Raw genomic sequence first — 26,000 nt, forward strand, 5'->3', positions numbered from 1 at the left:
CCATTTTAAATGAAAGGAAACTACAAAATGTATTTTAAAGCAATGAATTAATGGAACAGGTTGTTTTGCATTACAATGTAAAATTAAATATATATTTTGTTTTAAAAATAATTGGTTGTCTTAGACAGACATATTTGCATGTCCTCACTAAGCATTATTACATATTAATTTAATATTAAACAAATCAAAATGGCCAATTATCGCAAAAATGTTGCTGCTAATATAATCACATGCTTGTCAACTTTAACTGATCAAAAATAAATTCTGAAAAAATACTTGAATTATCTATGAAATTGCAATATTGTCCCTCAGTTTGTTTCAACCCCGTCACGCCATACCATTTACCCTCCTATTAAAATAATGGATCAGTCCATGTGTGGATCAGTCCATGTGTGATCTGCATTGAAGGAATTACATCACAAAAGTGTCAGTTTCTTCTCTTACCTATATTTCAGTTTTTGTATTTTCATATTAAGATTGACAAGCTCAACATTTCAACTATGTTGTATGAATTAATAATAGTAAATAATTGTTTATTACAAAAATAAACAATAGTTTTGCAAAATATTACAATTTTGTAATGTCCTTGACTTCCATGTGGTGCCATATCTTAGCTAAACAAGGTCTCATGCCTACTTTTTGTCAAAAACTTCAACCATGTTACATTTTTTCAAGGAAATTCCTAGTAATTATTTATATTTTGTGCCTGAGGTGGGAACATGTAAGTAGTCCACTACCAGATGTTATGACCAAACATTTTGGTTTCATTTTTCAAAGATATAAAGACCCAAAAGGCACCCGATTCAGAGAATACTCAGAATTCTGCATACTGTAAGTACTTAATTATAATTAAGTACACAAATGACATCACCGCCATCTCTTCAGAGAGCTACAGGTGACCTGTGCAGCAACACATTTCAATCAATATTTGTCAATACTAAGAGCTGCTAGATTGAGCTGCTGTAATACAATATGTAAGGAGAATAAGAACATACCATGTGGTCCAGCTGGAGTTTCATCTGCCTCCTGATCCCTGCCTCTGGCCCTCTTTCTGATACTTCATCTTTATTCCTCACATATATTTCTTCTTCTTCACTAATGTCTTCATCTCCTCCTCTTCCTCCCGCTCTGACCCTCCTGGTCTCTTCAGCTCTCTTTTCCTTTTCCTCTTTCTGTTCGTCCTGATCACTTCTCATATGTCTTTTTGTTATTGTTGAATCACTCCTATACTCTGGCCTGCAAGAGTCTACTTGTGAAAAGCACTGGTACAAATGCTTGTATAACTTTACACGTTAGGGCCATGTAGCCTAGCTAATATGTAGCATATCATATAACATCAGAAAGTATTGATCAAGCGCACAAAGGCAGCTGTGTTTGGATCCAGTTTTTACGGTAAAGGATGTATCCTGGTTTCATTGATCTGGCCTCATGGCTGTGATGTGTAGTTTACGTGGATTTAATAGTAGGCTACCGCGTAGTTTAGCAAAGTGATCGATCTCCCAGCTAACGCTGTCTGCGTAGTATTTTGTAACGTAACGCCCCAAACAGCACCCGTCTGTTTATCGCTATCGATTCAAACGGCAGCGTTTTATTAATATTTAGTTTCAAGCTCTCGTCCTTAGTAAAACAAAACTAGTGGAAAGGGAAATGCTCCCAGGGGAAGCTGATCCATAGGTGCTGGGACAGCTCGCTCCCTCTCTGCAGCGGTGTGAGCCGCGGTCTGTGTGAACGCCGCTCCGCAGTTTAATGCAGGGCCGTAGCTGCGTTTTTAACGGGCCTAAAATGATATTTAAAATGATTCAATTTTAACTAATGTAATGCTTGTTTTGTTGCTTGAGAAGCTTGTGGAAATAGTGTAGGTTTGTTTTAGTACAGTTTTAGGGAAATAAAAGTTAGGGGGGCAGCTGGGGGGGCAAGGCTCTACAGTGGGGGGGGGGCAGCTGCCCCCCCGTAGATCCGCCCCTGTACAGCATATATAGCCACTGTAATGAACACACACACTTTTTCCCTAAGCATGTTTAACGCGCACACATTTTATCATGCAGCCTACCACACAAATGCCACATGTTTATCTCTCTGAAAGCTATACTTGTATATGTTTAAACCTCATCGTTGACATCTTTAGTAGTTAACAAACAAAAAGGTGAACTGTTTTTTATAACCTGAGGCCTTCTCTGAACTTCCTCTAACCTCGGTGTCAGCTCACTTAAAATACATCTATTGATAATTCAGAACGACCATTGTCTCTCTAACTGTGTGTGACCCAACTCAATAACACACATCATATGGAATGCCATGTGATCTTTAATGAATATCAGAAATACGCTGTATTAAACATTCTGCTATAACACTGAATGAAATTGATACTGTTTGACTTTGTATTAGTTAGCCTACTACTAACAATACATTGAAGTAATTTTACTGTGTACTTTTTGAGAAATCCTCTGTCAAAGTCCCCTGCTGAGAACAACATCAAGCCACTTCTGCTAAGTTTGATGAGGGAATTATTTTTATTGCCATTAATGCTTCGTGAGATTGATCCTGTTGGACTCAGTACTACTGAAACTACCCCCACAAGTACTATGAAGTACTTACTGTGTACTTTTCCAGTAATCCTCTGTCAATGTCCCCTCCCGACTACAAGAATGCATGTTTTTCTTTTAATAAGCGTTAAAAAACATTTCTTCCTGAGACTGATATTGTTGGACAGAGTATTTTAAGAGGATGACAGACATGATATCAGCAATACTTTCAGTCAGTACTCCGGCAGCAGCATTTTTACACCTTGGAACTTCTTTAGAGTCTGCCCTGGATAGCTGGTCACAAATATCCTTCAGCACACTGACACACTCTGTTTGGCCTCTTATGATGCTGGTGTCTTTTAATATATAACTATTTCTCAGCCGCTAATTCGTTCCTCGCAGATTCTTCAGTCTCATCAGCCTCATCCTTCCATCAGTCCTAGTCAACGCCTCCAGCACACTTCCAGTGTCCATATGATATTGTCCTGATGCTGTAAGGGTGATGCCCCATGATCACACAATGTGTGCCAAGGACCTCATATTATGTCTGTCATTCATGTTACATCACCCATTATAACAGTTTTCTTTCCTTTTTTCTCTTCTCTTAACTGAATAGTCCTGTCTTTAAGTATAACCCAATGTAAAGTCCTGCACCATTTTAATGCTTCAAAACAGGCATTTCTACTGTATGTGTTTGGAGAAATGACACAATCAATGGCCCAGAATTGTACTTTATAAACTATGAATCTTTTGGTGCTTGAAAAAATACACACTGGCTAAGGATATATGCCTTTTTTGGAGACCTTTTTTGCAATATTTATTAAAATGTCACTAGTTATTTAAACAAACCCCTATCTGAGGATAATACAAGCAACCACGCCCTTTATCTAGAGAGCCATTGAAGCCCATGAAGAATGTATCCTTCCACAAATCTTTTCAACTGCTGTATTAATAAAGCTGCCACATGTTTTCAAATGTGTGCAGAACATTACAAATATTCCTCATTTGCAGTATTGTATTTTAAAAATGTTCAGAAAGACTGCATCAAATATGCTATATCTATATATCTATACCACACTTGGTGCGTACGCACTTATTACCATTAGGACCATTAGGTTTTCTCGTTATCCGTCTTTTGATTCAGACAACACAGACGGGAAAATGGCTTTGGTTTTCCGTTTTTCCATTTGAAATCAAAAACGAAAAAAGGCTGGTATTTCCGTTTTTTGGCTTTTGGTTTAAACGAAAAATCAAACTGACAAAAAGTACACGGACCAGGTCGAAGGCTGACAGGCAGGCCATCCAGTTATTTTAGCCGGGCCGGCTAAAATGATTACAGTACTACGGCTTCCACAGATGACATTATTTTATGGATTTTTTGTGAAAGCACTTAAGATATTCATTGCTATCGGGATGTTAAGAGCATTCCATTGAATATAACAAAAAGTGTATTTCGAGCCGGTTTCTCAAACTTACCTACCCCACCTTTAATAGCAATACTTTGCTAGTGCAATGGCTGATCTACTGTATAATGAAATCAAACTTTTGCTAAATATAAGATTAATACAACAATGTGGTAAAAAGGTAAATACATACATTAATTTTCCTTTTATTTTTATTTGCATTATCATACATTAGGTACAAATGACACATTTAGTTACAAGGTAAGAAGCTCAGACTCAGTTTTAAAGGTTTCAGGCTGACAGGGAAGGAAACAAACATACACCATTTGCAAAATACAATATATTCTTTCTTTTACAGTCTATGTATCTACTGTAAGTCAATTATGTACAAAGACAGGGGTGCTGAGATACCTAATGAAGCACGACGGGAGAATTAGAGGCCATGTTACTGTATGGGCTAAGGGAAAAGGCATTCCTGCACATCACTGATCCTCTGTAAATCCAAAACGATGAAAGCTCACCTCAACTCTCTGATTACACAGCAAACAGGAGACAATGGAGCAATGACAAACTACAACAACAAATAAAGACATTTGAAGGAAACATGTACCGAAAAGGAGAATAGTAAGAAATGCCAATTCAAGATAAAAAAATCCCTCTCTCTTAAAACCTTTACATTAGAAAGTTAATCCTTATTAATTAAAATAAAAACAAAAAGGTGAGGACATCTAATACATTGTAAACAAAGTGAAATACATTTGGCTATCTCCTTTCCCAGTAGAGCGCAGAAATGGTGATTTAGAGTGAATAGAACGAGAAAAAGCGACTACTTTCCTGACCTGAAGGGATTTAAAGGGTGAAAGGAGGAGCACTGTCGATAATGTGACGGGTTGACTTGGCCCAGGCACTGTGGAAGGAGCAACAAGTAGAGAGAAAGAGGGCGTACAAGAAAATACATGGGGGGGTCGGTTCATATAGGACGAGGCACAGGGGTCATCCTTCAAACAAGCCATCACCATCTTATCTTTCGCTAATTGATCTAATCCCCGTCAATCACCTGTTCATTGTTCCATCGCTCCCCATGATCAACCTTTGATATTGTCGATACATATGAATGAAGTCACTACATAATTCAGTCATTAATAGGCACAGGGAGGTAAAGGTAAAGCAGGCAGACACAGGAGGAGAAGTCAAGTTGTAGTTTTTTTTATGGCTGTAAAGTTGTTGGCGTCAGTCAAAACAAATGTGCTTCAAATTCAGATTTACAGACCAGATCATGGAACATTTATGTAAACCAAGCGTGCAATGTTTTTTCCCCTCTTTTTGACTTATTCACATTGATTCATCTGGGAGATGTGCTGAAACACTTACATGGCATAACACAAGGTAAAGACCGAGCAAATTAACAAGGCTTCTTAAAAATACAGCAAGTGGAGTAAAGGTATGGAGTAAACAGTAGAGAGTTCAGGATGATGAAGATGATGTGCGGTATATCTGTTGAAGTCGGGAAAGGCACACACGGGGAGAGTAAGTAGTCTTTGTTTCATGCCCACACTGACTGTGACTTTTTAATACATTACACAATGAAGTTTGGGAAGCAAGTAATCAGAGATTCTATTAAAGGGATGGGTCTATTAAGTGAGCACATAGAGGTTCAAGTTAGACAAGGATGTGTCTGTATGTACAAGGTATATTTTCTCTCACACTTGTGAAATTCACGGCAGATGTTAAATTAAATGTTTTCCGGACACAATTCTGCCCAAGGCTAGAGAGGAAGTCAAATCTACTAGCGTGTATGAGGAGTCCTTTATCAAACTGACTGGCATTGTAAAGCGTACTGACACAATGTGCACTCATGGCAGCATGCTATATGATGTGTGGCCAACAGAGTGTACAGCAGGTGGCTTTAGGCAGGTCTCAGCCCAAACAGGGAGAAGCTGCCACAAAGAAGAAGTCATCCATGTGACTACAGCTAGTGCAACGCTGCTATTGTCGGGTTCTGGCATTTTCCAGGTTTGGCACATGCAAAAAAGGAAACAAGGTAGGAGAGCACAACTCTTAGAAAAACATGGATACACTATTACAAACGCTTCCTATCTATCGCATTTAGATATGAGTTTTATAATGGGATATATCCTTTGAAACATTCCTGAATGTCTGAGCAGAAGCTAGAGAAATAAAATTGACAACACTGACAGCAACAACAAACATTAAAAGCAAAATTAAAGTGACATCAACACAACATTAAGATTATTACATAAAACGAGTGGATTCACAGAATTAGCAACGAGCAGTGAGTCTGACTCAGAACTCGCCCAGATCTGGATGCCACATCGCCTTAAGAAAGGTAAAGGCAAAAAGGAACAGGGGCCATACAAATGAACATACATCAAGCTTCCACAGAAAAAAACACATATCTAGAATCAAGGACTATGTTTTAGGAAAGTCATTTAAAAATAGATTTTAGTATTAGTATCTATTTACGGAGATTGATAATCTTTAATAAATGTTGACTCCCTCTTCACTGGAGATCTGTATTATTTTTGGCAAAATCACTGTAAATGTTGCAAGAATGTGTTATTTAAACTTGACGCGTGAAGTTACAAACTACGGCAATCACCTGTTCATAATTCTGGCTGGTCTAAGATCAGCACTCTTAAGGTACCTGACTGTGGCTTTTGTATTGACCACATTTGCCAATCTGTAGCTTTGCAACCAGTGTTACTTCACCTAAAATCTATCTTTTGTGTATTAACGATTCACCTCCCATAGGTTTAACTGTTTGCAATCTTTTGAGAGTTCAGTTGGAGACTCTTACCTCTAAAGGTTTTGAGTGGAGCATTACTTTGGGGTTGTTCTGTAACTCGTAGATGTTTTATACTTCGTAGCATGCGTCTAGCGGATAACGTGCGTGAATAATGCCTACTAAGAGCATGCAGATACAGAAGGACAGTCAACGGCCAGACACGCTTCCAACAAACAGACAATCTGCAGTCGAAACCATTGAATATGAATAAATAAAATTAACGTTTTGATTAATCTGGAAAAAACAAGTAGAACCGATCTATTACACAACTTGTTAAATCTGGACTCTTTTAAAGACATCCAGCTGTTACAAAGTTGATCTGTACTGGGTTACTTTTTCTTTAGATATACAAATATTGGTATATATAATTAATGTAATAAAAGCACATTCGGGTGTTGGTATAAAAAATTGTAACTCTCTATACTCTTTTGAATAACTAATGATTATTTACAAAGGGGTTATGCAATGATACTATACAGATTGTAATCTGATCTAATGGGAAAATATGTCTGAGACCACAAAAGAAGAGGAGAGTAAAGTACATTACATTTTTGAATACATAAATGATAATAAAAGGGATGCAACAAATGGATTTATCTAAACACGATTATGCTGACAATCTCCAAATGAAGATTGTGTCTGTTCTTAGGACGACAAAGCAGTGTCAGAGGAAATGCTCCAATAGATTTGCATCTTCTGTATCGAAAACTAACCATGTGTTTTATCTATGCTTGGAAGCATGAGACTGTATGCGATATAACATTAGATGGGTAGCACACAATGATATGTTATGTTCTACAAACAAATAACAGTTTAGCAAAATGTTGGGACATTTAAGACCAATGGGGGGGGGGGCTTTGTAGATATGGGATAGAGACAGTGGTTAACACTGTGTTAAATCTTGACAAACTGTAAACGTTTCAGGTTTTTTTACCCAAGGTATATTAACTTTCTACCGCTACCCGCAAACTAACCAGATTATTGTCTGTCCACATAGTGTCCACAGAATTATTGACAATGCAAGTATACAATTTGCAGCTACGGTCAGGGCAAAACGATTCATTAGTCATTTTAAAAAGCAGGTAAAATGAGGTTAAGCTAAGAAGATTAAGAATGAAAACAAAGCCTGTCACACTTTCATACCTATGTGTCTGACATAATTGATTATTTTACAGGCTGCATATTATCTAATTACGCAACTGTTCATTCTTTAGTGGATTCTTTGCTACGCACACTAAAAATCTAATTGTAGTCAAATATAAATGTATACTATCACAAGGAAATCAAAAGGGAAGAAAACTGTAAACACGATACAGGAAACATTGAATCTCGAGGAGCTGTTTCAACGCCTGCTCCACCTGTCCTTCATATTTGGCTATAGTGTCTGCACTGCCCCATGTGAGTGTATTTCGGGTCATTACATTGTATCTATATTGTGATAGTTATCCTTATGGAAGTAAATCGTGACCAAGCAACTAGATCTGTAGACCATAATGTTATCTATTGATGTTTGTAAGCATCTAACCTTTTCCAGAATAAGTCCAGTAAAGAATCCATGCCTTAAATGCCATCTAATCCTATTTTAACCCACGTCTAATTTCATCTTTAAATGTCATCATATACTGGCAGAGATAAATTAAGCCAGACACTCTTCTGTCTCCTGATTGGGTAACCTTCAATACAGATTGCAGCTGTAGAGAAAGACCCCCTTGTCTACAGTACATGCTCATCACTAACCTGAAGTAAATACATTATTTTGATGGCTCAGAACCAATCTAATCTATACTGGCATATACATTGTAGAGAACAAAAAATGCATGCCCCAGAGTGATGCTTAAAATAAAAGTAATACATAAAGGATTACAGAGGGCCTTGATCAAGTTGTGGTCAGACGGTATATTGGCAGTTGCTTTAAGTAGGTGGCAGTGAGCATGGAAGTTCTTCAGGGAGGTCTCCCCTTCCTTCTCATATGCTGTTAATGACCACCGGTTGCACAAACTGCGGGTTGATGAAAGAGAACCCAGAAAACTCGGCCTGGTCGATGTTGGCGATGACCAGCTCATCTGGAGGTGTGAGCTGGGGCTGGGTGCGTGTGAAGAACTTGTCAAAGTTCTCTGCTCCTTTGCCACACTGTAGGAAAAAGGGACAGGAGAAGGAACAGCTTTAGACATAAGGCATGTGAAATAATACGAAGAGTGAAAGCAGACCGACAAAACAGAACAGACATGAAAAAGTGTACACATTGCAATTCTGTGGAGGGAAGGGAACCAATTTGCCTAAAGCAGGACACAGATCATCAAACGTCAGCAAACATTAACATTGACACTACAGCTTTTATTACTAAATAAAATCACACTAGGCTTGGCAACTAGACAATGTGCATGGACAATATAACATTTGCGAGCTCTCTCCGATCAAACTGTAATTGTAATTCCAGCTGCCCTTCCTGGCCGTGAAATATAGAACATTTTACACCTGATCTTTCATTTTCCCCACCGCAACATCCAGTACGAGGTCAACAACAACCAATTACATGCTCTAGATCTCGTTCACCTGATTCAAAATGCACCTTTCTGAATACCAAAGTAACATAGACACAGTAATACCATTTCCATAAGACCCCGTGATTGGTTTTATGAAAGGAAATGGTGTCAGGAACTCTTCAATAAGGCAAGCCGTGTTTGTAATTATCTGAAAACCTTGTATGTCCACATACTTCTATACATTTGACCCGAAACCGAATTATCTCACAGGACAATGAAACAATTCCTTGAACAAAAATAGCAACAGCATCTCGGTGCAACCAGGCAACACAAGGGTTAATTATTTTGTTCATAAGAGGGACGAAAGCTGTCAGTATTTAACTTGACACATCAGAGGGACTTTCGTGTGTGTGTGATGAGAGGATAATCAAATTAAATCGAAGACATGGAAACGGATTATGTCACATGGAGGATGAAGAAGAACTCAAGTGAATTTCTCGGCAAAGGGAGGTCATGGGCATGTTGGGAAATGTGGGTGTGCATCTCATTTGGTTTCTGTAATGATATTCCCTCTGACAAAGAACAATCACACTTGCACATACTGTAGATTTGTGTTTCTCGAGTGCCTACCAACCCACAGACTGTGAATAAGACTAGGTTGTCTTGTTTCACAGTTTGTGTGGGCTGCCTAGATTAGAAAACAGGATTCTACAAGCATTTAACATTTGTCTCCCCTGCTTATGTCACATGCAGGCTCATTAAAACGTAGCATTTCAGACAGAGGGTAAATACAGGTATCAGAATGACAGTGTGAGAAGTAAATGTATGTGGCTTTTGAACATTAAAGCATGTCACCATGTGCTAGTAGAAGCCCTAGTTTGCATCCAGAAATGAGCTTGATATGCCCCCTTTAAGTATTGGAATGTATTACATTTCTGTGACACTCACACAACACAGTGTAATTTCCAGGTCATGTGAGATTACTGAGATTTTAATTTGCATTACTTATTTGATCAGAGTAGCGCAAAGGACATGCTTCGCTCAATCGTCCTACATGCTATTTGAATTGTTTTACCAAGCAATGCAAACAAGGTGAGAAACTACAGCAATGTCTGTAATGGCTGAAACCAGGTTAAATTGATAAGGACGGAAAACGTTTTTTGAAGCAAATCAGAACCTGCATAAATATAATTTCAAGAGCAGACAAAAAAAGATTGCTTAGTGCAGAAAGGAGTTTCTTTGTATCTCTTTTAAGATATTGTATTGGCTTGCCTGGAGAAAGAGAAGGAAAAATGAGACGGGATAGTTATATATTGCATCCTACTCTGTCCTCATGAGTTAGTCCACCTAGACACCTGGCTCACCTAAATGGATGCATTTAATCGCAATTACACACTTGAACACACACACACACACACACACACACACACACACACACACACACACACACACACACACACACACACACACAACACACACACACCACACACACACACACACACACACACACACACACCACACACACACACCACACACACACACACACACACACACACACACACACCACACAACACACACACCACACACACACACACACACACACACACACACACACACACACACACACACACACACACACACACACACACACTCCCTTGGGAGCTAGTGTTCTGCAGCTGGCTGTGAGAATAAAGGGCTCTGTGAAGCCATATGCCGTGGAGATCTGATACAAGTCTTCAATCGTAAGCAATAAGGATGGTCACCATAGCACCTTTGGCACTGTTGTCATAGAAATAAAGAGCGGAGCGTTTAACTCTAATGCTGCATTCACACCGGACACAATGCGTTTTTTGGACGCGGACAGACGCGAATTTGCTCCGACGGCGCGCATGAAGCGGTTGATGCGAATGCCGCGGCGCGATTGAAGGGGGCCGTGACAAACGCTCAAGTTACATTTTTTCAACTCCAGCGTCAAATTCGGGTGACGCGATCTCGCGGTCGCCAATTATTAACCGTGAGGATTTCAGCCTGCCGTCACTGAAGTTGAACCACAAAACCAAAACATCAGCCGTTAGCTGTTAGCAGTCAGAGCTCACAGCTCCTCATATCTGTTCAGAAACTAGACAAAAGTTAAAGAAGTACAAACCACAGACTGTCTGTGCCATGGCGAATACAGTCGCTGGTTTATTTATGTCTGTAGGCCGTTGTTGTGAGTGTGGACAGAGCAGATACAGGTTAGTTTATCCTGATCGATCCGATCTCCATTCAGAAAACACGCATTTTAAAAGGTTTTTCGCCTGCCGTCTTGTCTGCAGACTTGTCAAAGCATGAATTCATGGTTTTTACTAACTGGTATCAGTATGTTTTTACTTCGGCATCATTTTTAACGTGTATTACAATTAAATCACGGTACAATATGTTAATTTTGTTGTAGTTGTAGCCCCCTAGCCAGCGCGTCTTGTATGAATGATGCGAGTAAACACAACTGAAACTTGAGCGTTAGGGTTGTTGTGACTGCAAAGGCAATATTTCACATTATATTTCAGTTTGAGCTTCTACAAACACACAGTATGAAGCATTGAAAAGAAAGATACAAAAAATTAAATGTCACTTAATGATTTGCGCGATATCTTCGTCCAAGTGATCAAAAACATTTTAAGCTCAATTAGTATCACGGTTGTAGTTTTTTAAATATGTTAGATTATCATAATCTTATAGCTGGGTCCTATCAGACACGTAATCCGATAGGTCTACAGACACAAGCGTTTCAGCGCTAACATTGTTTTGTCTTGTTTTTTTCTCAAGTAGCACCACCACAGTATAAGCAAAGCCCTCCTGGCATCTACTGACTTATGCTTCACCAATCATATATTGCAATTGTATTAGGTCAGGGGTTCTCAAAGTGCGGCCCGCGGGCCAATGGCGGCCCTCGGAAATGTTTCTGGCGGCCCGCGATAGTTAATGTGACACGCTGAAATGCATGCGTTATATTTTAATCCTCCATGGTTGTATCTAGTAAGAATTAGAATGAGTAGCTTTCCAGCGGTATCTCCTGTGAGACTGTAACCAGGGCACAGCAGCCAATATGGCCGCTCAAAGCAGCTTGAAAAAGCAACTTTACACTGTGTGGGATTGGTGGATTTGTGTGTCCGTCAAGGAAATCTCGGCCGGCAGCCATCATGGTCTGAAATGACCAATGGACATCGAGAAATCACTAAGGGCCTACCCACCAAGTAAAAAAAACATAAACCACGTGTGTCCCATCAGTTTACGTCTGTGAGGAGAGAGAGAGAGAGAGAGAGACAGAGAAAATGGCTAAAAAAAACGTTACAGTTGCCGACTTCGCTAGAGATTTTTTTCGCTAGCAGCAGTGAAGATAGAGCCTCAGAACCTGAAGTCTTTGCAACCTCCCAACATTTATTTTTATGTATGCATTGTTATTTGTGCTTGAGCAACATTTTACTTGAACTTTATTTCAATGAAATTAGTTGTAATTATTGTCCTACACAGGCGGCGTTTATCCAGCAGCCACAACATCCATCTGTGCCGGCCCCCAGGTCAAGATCTACTGTGGCTCAAGGGCCTTCACCAGAGCCATCACCACCAAGGACCAGCAGACCATCATCACTACAGCTGCCTCCACCTCCATCTGCGGCTGCCACCAGGTCAAGATACACCTCAGCACAAAGGCTCCACCACAGCCATCACCTTCAACCCAGCCAGCAAGGAGGTCTCGTGGAGGTCTCGTATAGCACTTGTACACCCCACCTACACAGCAGCCCATGCACCATCACCCCCACCTACACAGCAGCCAGACCCACTGTCTTGGAAGACAGACAAAGACCTTGACACTGTCTTGACATTTATAATGAATAGTTGGTTGAAAGTTCTGATGTTCAATATTGTAAATAGTGAGATTTTCCAGTTTCTTATATTTATATAAATAGTTGGTTGAAAAAAACATATTTATAATAAATTGTTGGTTGAAAAAAAAAGGTTGAATGCTCAATTTGTATTTGTACACATCACATGAACCTTGGTATGTAATATGAAGACATTATTCAGTCCTGATGTATCTCAGTCCCTGCTGTGGTGAAAGTAGAGAATTTTTTTTTTGAATTTAATGTTTTTCATTTTAGACATGAATAACACATTTATATACAGTGTAATTCAAATATTTCACTGCTTTTGTGATCCTAGGACTTTGGTAACCAAATCTAAAACACCAAAACAATTCGATCACATGAGTAAATTTGTGTTTTCACAAGAGTTTTGAAGATTTTCCAAAAATCAGATTTCACATTTTAAGCTTTTGAGCTACTTATCTCATCAAACAGTGCTCTAAGGTGAGCAATATGCATATATAGCGAGACCAGAGATTGTCCTGAACATTTTGATATTTAACACATGGGGTGCCATGTTAGAAGAAATACATTTAAAAGGTGATTTAAGAAAACATCTAAAAATCGAGAAAATACCCTTAGACTCCAGAGGGTTAAGAATGGTAAAACTGCGCCCCCTGGGTTGTCATTCCTAAATTATGAATGACAGCTTGTGGAAAGTTTGCTAGACTACTGGTTGCATGGCAACTAGGCATCTCGCGAGTTGCGGTAATTGGTTAGTACAATAAAGAAAGGATTTGTTTTGGAATTATTTTGTGTTCCGTTTTTTCTTGGGCGGCCCTCAATCCAATATTGGGTACCTAAATTGGCCCTCACTCATCAAAACTTTGAGAACCCTTGTATTAGGTTATGATAACACCTGGTCCATGTAAACTGACCTGAACATTCTAGAATGTTGAATACAAATTCTAGAATATAAAATGACAATTCTAGAATGTTGAATGACAATTCTAGAATGTTGAATACAAATTCTAGAATATAAATTGACAATTCTAGAATGTTGAATGAAAATTCTAGAATGTTGAATACGAATTATAGAATGTTAAATGACAGTTCTAGAATGTTGAATACAGATTCTAGAATGTTGAATGACAATTCTAGAATGTTGAATACAAATTATAGAATGTTGAATATTAATTCTAGACTATTGAATGCAAATTCTAGAATGTTGAATACAAATTCTGGAATGTTGAATGACAATTCTAGAATGTTGAATACAAATTCTAGAATATAAAATGAAAATTCTAGAATGCTGAATATCAATTCTAGAATGTTGAATGAAAATTCTAGAGTGTTGAATACAAATTCTAGAATGTTGAATGACAATTCTAGAATGTTGAATACAAATTATAGAATGTTGAATACGAATTCTAGAATGTTGAATGAAAATTCTAGAATGTTGAATACAAATTCTGGAATGTTGAATGACAATTCTAGAATGTTGAATGACAATTCTAGAATGTTGAATGAACATTCTAGAATGTTGAATGAAAATTCTAGAATGTTGAATACAAATTCTAGAATGTTGAATACGAATTCTAGACTATTGAATGAAAATTCTAGAATGTTGAATACAAATTCTGGAATGTTGAATGACAATTCTAGAATGTTGAATACAAATTCTAGAATGTTAAATGACAGTTCTAGAAGGTTGAATACAGATTCTAGAATGTTGAATGACAATTCTAGAATGTTGAATACAAATTCTAGAATGTTGAATACGAATTCTAGACTATTGAATGAAAATTCTAGAATGTTGAATACAAATTCTGGAATGTTGAATGACAATTCTAGAATGTTGAATACAAATTCTAGAATGTTAAATGACAGTTCTAGAAGGTTGAATACAGATTCTAGAATGTTGAATGACAATTCTAGAATGTTGAATACAAATTCTAGAATGTTGAATATGAATTCTAGACTATTGAATGCAAATTCTAGAATGTTGAATACAAATTCTGGAATGTTGAATGACAATTCTAGAATGTTGAATACAAATTCTAGAATGTTGAATACGAATTCTAGAATGTTGAATGAAAATTCTAGAATGTTGAATGAAAATTCTAGAATGTTGAATACAAATTCTGGAATATAAAATGACAATTCTAGAATGTTGAATACAAATTCTAGAATGTTGAATATGAATTCTAGACTATTGAATGAAAATTCTAGAATGTTGAATGACAATTCTAGAATGTTGAATACGAATTCTAGAATGTTGAATGACAATTCTAGACTATTAGAATTTGAATGAAAATTCTAGAATGTTGAATGTCAATTCTAGAATGTTGAATACAAATTCTAGAATGTTGAATACAAATTCTAGAATATTGAATGACAATTCTAGAATGTTGAATACAAATTCTAGAATATAAAATGACAATTCTAGAATGTTGAATACAAATTCTAGAATGTTGACTACAAATTCTAGAATGTTGAATGAAAATTCTAGAATGTTGAATGAAAATTCTAGAATGTTGAATACAAATTCTAGAATGTTGAATACAAATTCTAGAATGTTGAATACAAATTCTAGAATGTTGAATGAAAATTCTAGAATGTTGAATACGAATTCTAGAATGTTGAATGAAAATTCTAGAATGTTGAATACAAATTCTGGAATATCAAATGACAATTCTAGAATGTTGAATACAACCCAATTCTACAATGACAAATTCCTGAAGCATCTCTCTCTGTAAAATTCCAGACTTACTAGAAAATATTTTCAGTGCATTTTTTATGAATTTGATGATGGAAATTACCCTAAAATGAATAACAAATGTGGCCTTACTTCAACCCAAACATATCAGACTTTGCGTAAGAGTTGAACTACACATTGTATACCTATTTAATATTAAATACAAATTCTCATGACCCATCCTGAGGAATTAAATAATAAAAATAAATATAAACAAAAATACAAATCGTAAGTCTTTCTCTTATTTCCCGTAGGCTGAGGAACAGCATAAATGCTGAGTGAAGTTGCAACAGTCTGTGCCTCTCTTTTTTATTGAAGCTACAGTGAGTCACAACTCACCCATATTGCCATAATGTTCTGTGTGTGTGTGTGTGTGTGTGTGTGTGTGTGTGTGTGTGTGTGTGTGTGTGTGTGTGTGTGTGTGTGTGTGTGTGTGTGTGTGTGTGTGTGTGTGTGTGTGTGTGTATCCCATCAGGCCTGCGCTTCATTTGCCCGGACTCTGTTCAGAGACTTCTGTGCAGTGACTCAGTCCTCCCGGTCTGTCTTGTTCTGACTCCCTCCCATCACTATCAATCAGTGCCTTCCTATATGACCCTGTTTCTCTATCCTTCCCTGCTACCGTTAGCCACAAAGACATTCAGACATCCACATATGGCAATCAGAACTGTTATACTCAAGAAATGTGTGCGATTTCATACCCACACTGCTTGCTGGATGTGGCTGCCATCTAATGCGACAATACAGACGGACGCACTGTGGCGGCTAGAAATACGAATCAACAATAACTTGGCTAACACTCGTTCTACCACACACTGAGTCCTACACGCTATGATGCCCTGGCTGTACAGATACAGATGGTTTGAATGTCTCAGCTGGATGCAGCCAGCATATTGATTGCAATCCTGCAGATGTCACAGGCGGATGAAGTGAGATTGAGCGGGGATAGGAAAAAGGAAAGAGAAGGAGTGTATTAAAGTGTCAGGCTTAGACCTAGTAAGGGGTGAGAGGCAGGTGTCTTATAGCCATTTGACTTGGAACAGCACTTCATTACATAGCAAGATGGACATAATGGATTGTTGTATAGCAGGTTATAGTGGTAACAGAGATAATTTAACAACGTTTTCTTACTCTCTTTCAGAATTCACCTCTACCAACCACCACCCTTAGCATGCACGTTGCAAAAAGACATGCACGTTTGCATGCCTTCACCTCCCTTTAACTTCAGCATGGACAGATACAAGCACAGAAGCTTTCCTCTCCCCCTCCGATATTGACTAACTCCCCCCCACAGACAAATGAGCAGCAAATAGACGAGGCGTTCATGCAAGAAAATCTTCCTCCTCTGCTGTTTTCAATCCCTTTTAACCTTCCCACATCTGCACATTTACTCACACATACACACACAAAGCACACACAGCATTTCCATGACACCAGCCCGTATGGTCAGCAGAGACTACATGGACAAAGAGGTCAGGATTCACCTTATTAGAGGAACTGGAGCCCTTGGGGGTTGAAACAGAAGAGAACTACAATATTTAAACTGAATGTTTAACAGATTCACGCACACACACAACACTGACCTGCGTCACCCCTGTTAACTCCTGATACACACACTTAGTCTACGTGCGTGTGTGTTTGTGTATATGTGTGTCTGTGTTTGAAGGACAATGATAGAAAGACAGGGCGAGAGTGTGTGTGTGCTCTGCCTTATCATGTGTTATCTTCAGGGATTTCCAAACTACTCCTAACTGTGCAGCCAAATGTGATCTATATGAGATTATGCCTTCATAATAAATGTATGCCACATTATTTATACATTCAGATGAGGCTTTGAAATGACTTGCAGCCCATATAACATATGCGATAAGGAGCATACGCCTGCAGCTGTGTTTTGACTTTACTGAAGAGTTTCATGTCAAGGCAGTATTATCTTCCTCATCAGACTGACATCAGCCTATTTAATAGGCACAGACTCTAATTAATTTTTTCTGCAGACTATAAAAGGTCTGTGCTGGGGTTGTCTTGGCTCTGGTTTTGTTGTCAGCATGGAATCACATACAACTCTGGCATTCATCTTGGAGTGGAGATTATGCTAATGGTATAACTTCCTGATTGTGTCCAAACCTGCAATGATTGGTTGGCTTATCAATTAAACAACTGGGAATATTAAAGTTAACTTATTTCAAAATCTGATATTCAAAATGACAAGAAACACAGTTGTACACATGGAGATTTCCTGATTTTCTCTGTTTAATATAATTGAAACTGAATATATTTTTGGTCTTTGCAGCGCAACATATGTCTTACATTCTTAACACACATTGTTGGCACTGTAAGCAACTCTTAAAGGATATGTGACAAAGGACTGCAATCAAATTACATCCGCATGTATCTCAACAAATATGAATACATCGTGTTGCAATTACTTCATATAATGAGGCCTACCATAGGCTCATAGTATTTAATGTACTATAAATCTCCAAAGCATATTGGAGTATCAACAATCCGTCTATCACACTTGTGCTGGTAGATGTGATGCTTATGCAATAACAGTGTAATTGTTTTATGCTGTAGACTCCCTGAAGCCCTAGATAAACTACTGAGTAGCAACCTGTACTTGTTGTATACCGCCACTTGACCCCCATCATCCTGCACAGGATGAACAGATATAGGAATGAGTGAATGGATGGATGGTCATGGATAATGGTTGTTAAGGTAATTACAGTATGTTCAAGTAGAGTATATGTTTCCAAGAACATTTGATTATACAATGTTGTCCCTTCCTAATGTCCACAATAGAACAATGTTAACCGTCCGGTCTACCAACATTTAAAAAAAAAAAAGAGTGACTAAGCTTTAACTAAAATATGTACATGTATATAATTTATTTATTTTATTGAAGGAATCACTTACCCATCACCCATATGCAGACAACTATGCATGCTGACTGCCTCAAAATGCACTATAACAGCTAAGAATAACTAAATAAATAAAGTGAAACTAACCATCTATGCAGTTGTGTCTCACCAGTAGTTTTACCCCAATCTTTGCTCCAGTCTGACAGAATAATTTACGTACACTTATAGAGACAGTGAGACTGGTTTCAGTATTGACACTAATGACAGTAAGGACAACATGGCAGACTCATCCAGTGGACTGGAAATGGAAATGGTGCTTTGTTAGCCTGAGCTGGTTTAAAATCTTATAATTGGCTTTCATTCTCTGATATTACACTAAACAAAAATATAAATGCAACAGTTTTGTTTTTGCTCCCATTTTTCATGAGATGAACTCAAAGATCTAAAACATTTTCTATATACACAAAATAACCATTTCTCTCAAATATTGTTCACAAATCTGAAAAAATCTGTGATAGTGAGCACTTCTCCTTTGCCTGAGATAATCCATCCCACCTCACAGGTGTGGCATATCAAGATGCTGATTAGACAGCATGATTATTGCACAGGTGTGCCTTAGGCTGGCCACAATAAAAGGCCACTCTGAAACGTGCAGTTTTGCTTTATTGGGGGGGTATGGGGGGGTCTGAAAACCAGTCAGTATCTGGTGTGACCACCATTTGCCTCACGCAGTGCAACACATCTCCTTCGCATAGAGTTGATCAGGTTGTTGATTGTGGCCTGTGGAATGTTGGTCCACTCCTCTTCAATGGCTGTGCGAAGTTGCTGGATATTGTCAGGAACTGGAACACGCTGTCGTATGACGCCGATCCAGAGCATCCCAAACATGCTCAATGGGTGACATGTCCGGTGAGTATGCTGGCCATGCAAGAACTGGGATGTTTTCAGCCTCCAGGAATTGTGTACAGATCCTTGCAATATGGGGCCGTGCATTATCATGCTGCAACATGAGGTGATGGTCGTGGATGAATGGCACAACAATGGGCCTCAGGATCTCGTCACGGTATCTCTGTGCATTCACAATGCCATCAATAAAATGCACCTGTGTTCGTCGTCCATAACATACGCCTGCCCATACCATAACCCCACCACCACCATGGGCCACTCGATTCCCCACCCCCCCCAATAAGATTCATCCGTGAAGAGAACACCTCTCCAACGTGCCAGACGCCATCGAATGTGAGCATTTGCCCACTCAAGTCGGTTACGACGACGAACCGGAGTCAGGTCGAGACCCCAATGAGGACGACGAGCATGCAGATGAGCTTCCCTGAGACGGTTTCTGACAGTTTGTGCAGAAATTCTTTGGTTATGCAAACCGATTGTTGCAGCAGCTGTCCGAGTGGCTGGTCTCAGACGATCTTGGAGGTGAACATGCTGGATGTGGAGGTCCTGGGCTGGTGTGGTTACACGTGGTCTGCGGTTGTGAGGCCGGTTGGATGTACTGCCAAATTCTCTGAAACGCCTTTGGAGACGGCTTATGGTAGAGAAATGAACATTCAATTAACGGGCAACAGCTCTGGTGGACATTCCTGCTGTCAGCATGCCAATTGCACGCTCCCTCAAAACTTGCGACATCTGTGGCATTGTGCTGTGTGATAAAACTGAACATTTTAGAGTGGCCTTTTATTGTGGCCAGCCTAAGGCACACCTGTGCAATAATCATGCTGTCTAATCAGCATCTTGATATGCCACACCTGTGAGGTGGGATGGATTATCTCGGCAAAGGAGAAGTGCTCACTATCACAGATATTTTCAGATTTGTGAACAATATTTGAGATAAATGGTTATTTTGTGTATATAGAAAATGTTTTAGATCTTTGAGTTCATCTCATGAAAAATGGGAGCAAAAACAAAAGTGTTGCATTTATATTTTTGTTCAGCGTGATGTTTTTGAATGGTAAATGTCTATTCTTGCAAAACAAGATATTTTAAATTACTGTCCTGACTGAAACACGATCAATTTAGAGTCTGCGGCAACACAATACTTCCGCATGAGGACACAGTGTTTCTGTGTACTTTACATGTGAGGCTTGAGTAAAATGGGAGAGAAAGATGAAAGGGATGGACTAGAGTTTGCAGGTAACATGCTTTTTTCTGCAATATACTGTGTATTTGAAAACTTCAAATCTCATAACTTTCCAGGATACATATTCCGGACAACATTAACAGGAAGGGTTTCTTGGAGAAATGTGAAGGGAATTTAAAGTACTTTGTTTAAAAAAAAACACCAAAAAAACTGAACATTTTGTTGTTGAAAATGTAATCTTGAGCAGCCAATTTTGTCCAAATAGTCAGTGTTTAACATATTATGACCGGCACCTTACTTTGTCTGGATTGCTACATTATGCACCAGCTGATCATTTTAATTTGAACACTGTTTAACACTGAAAACATAGCACTGTATGTCCAAGTTATATAATATAAAATGATCCTGTAGTATACTAAATTATTTTAATAGATAATCAGTTCTAATAGGGACAATCACTTAAGCAAAAACAACACTGTAACCATACTCAAGGACAGCATCTACAGAAGTTCTGATGATTAACCTTCCCTGACAAATATGAGAGAAGACGGCAGTGAGGATCAAGTAAACAAACAGCCACAAACACAAACTCCCCAAAGGAGTGAAGAGTGGCATCAAAAGTCTTGTCCTGTAGTGATATCTGTAGTTTAGGATTCATGCTGTTCATAAAGTTGGATTTGTTAACTTCTCTTTTTATCTGTTTTGATGCATTCAAATTTATTTTTATTATTTCTTCCATTTATGAAAATGTTTTTGTTGCCATATAAGATCTGTCTAACATTTAACATTGTGTTAAAAATAAGAGAAGTCGAACTTTTGCAGCCGAGTGTAAAACTTGTGAAATGACTTGAGTCTTTGTGAAATTTCAAATGTTTTCGCCAAAACATCCTGATTTTCCATTTGAAAGTTATAAATGGGCATGAAAAACAGGTGGAAAACCGCAGTTAGTGATATTCTGTGATGAATGGAAAGTTGCAAAAATACTGAAAAGGTGTAGACAAAGAAAATAGTGCGTCTCAAAGAAAGTCATTTTTGCTGACATTTCACAATTTGCAACATGCATCCAAAGGAAAAAAGGCTCAAGATAGCACTATTCCTCTGGTGAAAGACAGACAAGTGTAATGGGAAATGTGGCCTGCCACTCATCATGACATCTATAACAGTAATCATACCAAGCGGTGTAATACTTAATTCGATTATTCAGTATTAAGGAAACCCTATTGCCCGGTGTAAAAGTGAATGTACTGTACCATACAGTAGCACTTACCGATTTTGGCTTGAAGGGCGGCTGAATCTCCCTGTTCTCCAGGCGCTCCCAGTCGATGCGACGGAAGAAGGCGTGCTCTCTGATGTCTCTCTCTCCTTCAGTGCTGCAGCCCAAACGCTTGGATGGGTGCTTGGTCATCAGCTGCTCATAGTAAGGAACAGAAAGGACATGAGGTTAGAACAAAGACAATCACAGTGGTGACCCCTCTTACGGTGTGGAAAGCATTATTCACATTAGTTCCCACAACTTCAAAGGAAAAAACGTTTCATTTTATTCATCAATGTTTATGTAAATATCCCTTTCAGCAAATAATACAATACGCAGCATTTCATTTCCCAGATAAACAATGAAATCAGCATTTTAATGTCTCTCTCGCACAGTGGTCAGTGCAAGTGCATCAGGAAAACCCTCACCTGTTCCCTTCCACTATTTAGTTCTTTCACTGATGTGCTTTGTAATGGGATTTCACCTCTTCTCTAGATCAGTAAACGACAGCTAAACAGATGAGCCTTCTGCCTTCTCTCTGCTTGTTCTGCTTTTAGAGAACCACTTCCAAATCGCACAGCAGATAACATGAGGACACCCTTTGCACTTTGCTAAAAAGCAAACAAAGTTAATAATAATAAAAGAAAATACTCGCATGGAACATAATGAACGATGAACGTCCTTTTCTAGGTGCCTTCTGGTATTACTCAAACATAACTATCCAAATAATGTCTTGAACACAACACAACTAGGTCTGGAGATGGAAACAAGCATATTTTAAAGGAATTAAAGAAATCACTACTCGTAATAGATGGTGTTCTGCAGTTTTTTTTATACAGTATACAATATGGAATATCACCTGTTGAACATTCGCTATGCCACCTTAATGCAGTGAGTTTTTCCTTCTGGTATTGTTTAGGAAGGGAAATAACTATGTAGAGACAGACAGAGAGACTGGTGGGTTTCAGCATTGAAATTCCAAGGACAAAATGATTAATTCATGCACTGGATTCAGGAAAAATAAATGGTGCTTAGTTTGCCTGAGCCGGTTTAATGCTTATATAGGCTGGCTTCCATTACCATGTAAGTGCAATGCATGTTTTTTTCGAAAGCATGCATGTATATATACACAGAAGCACCGCCAGTTAAAGCCCTAATCTGTGATGCACACTTTCCTGTGTAGCTCAGTCACCTTGGCAGTTATCCTGAATGATATGACATGATAATCACTCATCCTTGAGCTATCTTATTACAACCTCTGACACAATCCTTTTGTCTTACACTAGTTTGTTTGACAAGAATCAAAATTAAAATGTGTTGCTAGGTTATGGTTAAGTATACTGCAGAACACACTCCAGAGCTGCATAGCCATCAGCACTGTTTTATGCAGCTCTTGGCTTTTATTGAGTTACTTGGAAGTTGTTTTTACTTTCAAAATGTCCTTTCTTTTTTAATAACTGTGTCCAATGCACAGACAAAACAAATGGTGGAAAGAAACTCCTATAAAATACAAGCGCATTCATCCCTCTCCTTCTTTCCCCTAAAGGTACCGTTCTGCTGTTTCAATACGGAAGAACACATTGAATATGCAGGTAAAGCTTTGTATTTCCTTGCACATTATTGATGTTTCAAATGTTGTGTTTATCCTGTCTATCGGATCCCACTATCGAAATCAAAACATGTCCACAAGTTGTATTTCATATAATTGAACAGATTGTTAAACAGCCCAGCATTGCTTTAGATGTGTTGGTACTGTATGAAGAATGTGCATAAGAACAGAGGTGCAAGTACAGACACATAAAGGCAATAAATACACCACTGCACTGCCAGATCTCTGATTGTTTAACCTTTTGAAGAAAAATATAGTTTAAAAGACATGACAATTTTAAGTGACATGCTAAAAACAATCTTTTTTAAGTGTTAAATACTGTATCTACTTGCAGGATTTTGCAGGCCAGTTTCCTGCAGTAAGCCCCTTCCCCATACAGGCCGTGGGCTGGGCCATCTGAACTAGCAGAGTGCATCCAGCTGGCAGAGCACATCAGACAGCTGTTGACGAGGAAGAAAATGACTTTTGCAGATTTCTGTCTGTCCACACGAATGTCACTCATCCTGCTGCAAACACAAGGCTCTATCACCATTAAAATGAGTCCCATTACACATTGCAATGTCCTTGATCCAACTGACTGCTGGGCTGACACCATGTCAATAAAACATTCACAGTTAAAATGTGATCGATGATTTTCTACTGAAAAATAGAAGATGTGGTGTTGACATTTCATACAAAGCATTTCATCATTCTGTCTGCAAACTGTTAGCAGTCAAACATGAATTGCTTAGCCGTGCCATAAACTGTCAACAGAGGTTGCACGTGTTCACAAAGTGTAGCTAACTATAAAGTTACCCTGCTGCTTCGGCTGAGAACATCAAACCACAAGATATGACAAGGAGAAAAATAAGTAAAAGAGAAAGCAGATGGCGTGTCTAAGTCAGCAGAGATCAGTGTGATCAGTACATCAAGGCTTTTAAAACACACATCTTTAGAGCCCAATTAATTTGGAGAGAACCAGGGGATCGACCGAGAAAAACGTCTGAATAAAGATAAACCACACTTTAGTTTTTATATCCGAACTTCTGTGTTGACAATACACAAGATCTCCAGAGATGTATTCAAGTAAGTTACTCAAATATTTGCTTCACTGACCTTTATGTCACATATTACCCTCAATATTAATTCATATCTGTCTCACTCTGATTCTCTTTCCGTAATCATAATGAACTACAACAGCATTCAGATGGGCGACCCTCTTTAGGTGGCATCCCATTACTGAGATACTGTGTATCTCCATCTGTGACCTATTTTAAATGTAATGAACTGTACAGTTTACCCAGGCTTACTTAAAATGGAGCCTATATGTATAATTGCACTCCACCAGCATATGTATGTTTGCATACAGACATATACTGCATTGTTTATGTCCTTTTCACTGAGATACTTATGTCTTCCAAAGGTCTTATTATACATTGCCGTATGAACATCAGTTTTCTGTCCAAATTGGTTATTCTCGTTCCCCCTCTTTATTTCCCTCAAACCACTCTGTCTCTTTTTTCTTCTTCCAGCACATTTACCCTCTCTCGTGTGTGTAAGGCTGCTTCCAAGCACTATGTATCCATTGAGAGTAAGTGCTGCACACATTCTAGCACACGCGGCGCTAAGACAAGGATGGAAAAGGGAAGAGGGGTACAGTAAAAAACAAGTGGAGTTGAGGAAAGGACAAGGAGACAAAGCGTGTTATTGCACAGCTCAGTGAATTTGCCCCGCCTCTGGACAAAAATAAAGACTTAAATTAACCACTTAAATTAAATGTGCTTTTCTGCAACCCTTGAGCTTACTTTTGGAATTTAAGAGGAAGAAAGGTATACTAACACATCCTTATGTCGCCGCTTCTGTTACGAACAGTCTCGCTGTATCTTTAAGGAATACAAGCAGTGGCTCAGTCAGTCGCCGGTTCAAGTCCCCGAACAGACTCCAAAATATGGAGTGTGGACTGCTACTTGGAGAGGTCTCAGTTCACCTCCTGGGCCCTGCCGTGGTGCCCTTGAGCAAGGCACCAGACAACCCCCCACCCCCATTGCTCCATGGGTGCTGTACAATAGCTGCCCACTGCTCCTAGTACTATACTCCTGGTACTAGGATGGGTTAAAAGCAGGAACTGTCTGCTTCTACCGACATGAACCACATGAACAATGTTTCTAAGTGACTCGCAGTTTTTATTGATCAAATAGTCCTCAGGTGAACCTCATGTCATCAGTGACTGTTATGGCAAAATTCATCCATATTTAATCTCCATCAGCTCCCCTTGCAGTGTTTCCCCATAGGTTTACTGCTTTGGGGGGGTGCTGCCTAAGCGTGGGGGGTGGCATTGGAATATATATGTTTTAAATCCTCTGGAGCAGAGAGAGGAGCTGTGGATTATTGTTATTGAT

General features: G+C 38.7%; 1 protein-coding gene across 1 annotated transcript in view; it reads right to left on the minus strand.

Moving 5' to 3' along the window:
• Window positions 1-4,115: 4,115 nt before the first annotated feature.
• The window catches only part of prkcaa (protein kinase C, alpha, a), a gene marked incomplete in the record, with an annotated part of 152,355 nt that continues 130,470 nt past the window's right edge, over window positions 4,116-26,000 (minus strand). Inside the window, 2 exon segments of the mRNA XM_034239752.1 lie at window positions 4,116-8,861; window positions 22,029-22,169. Of these exon segments, the coding sequence (XP_034095643.1) occupies window positions 8,697-8,861; window positions 22,029-22,169 (306 nt within the window).

The sequence above is a fragment of the Gymnodraco acuticeps genome, unplaced genomic scaffold, assembly GCF_902827175.1.
Source record: "Gymnodraco acuticeps unplaced genomic scaffold, fGymAcu1.1, whole genome shotgun sequence".
Lineage (NCBI taxonomy): Eukaryota > Metazoa > Chordata > Actinopteri > Perciformes > Bathydraconidae > Gymnodraco > Gymnodraco acuticeps.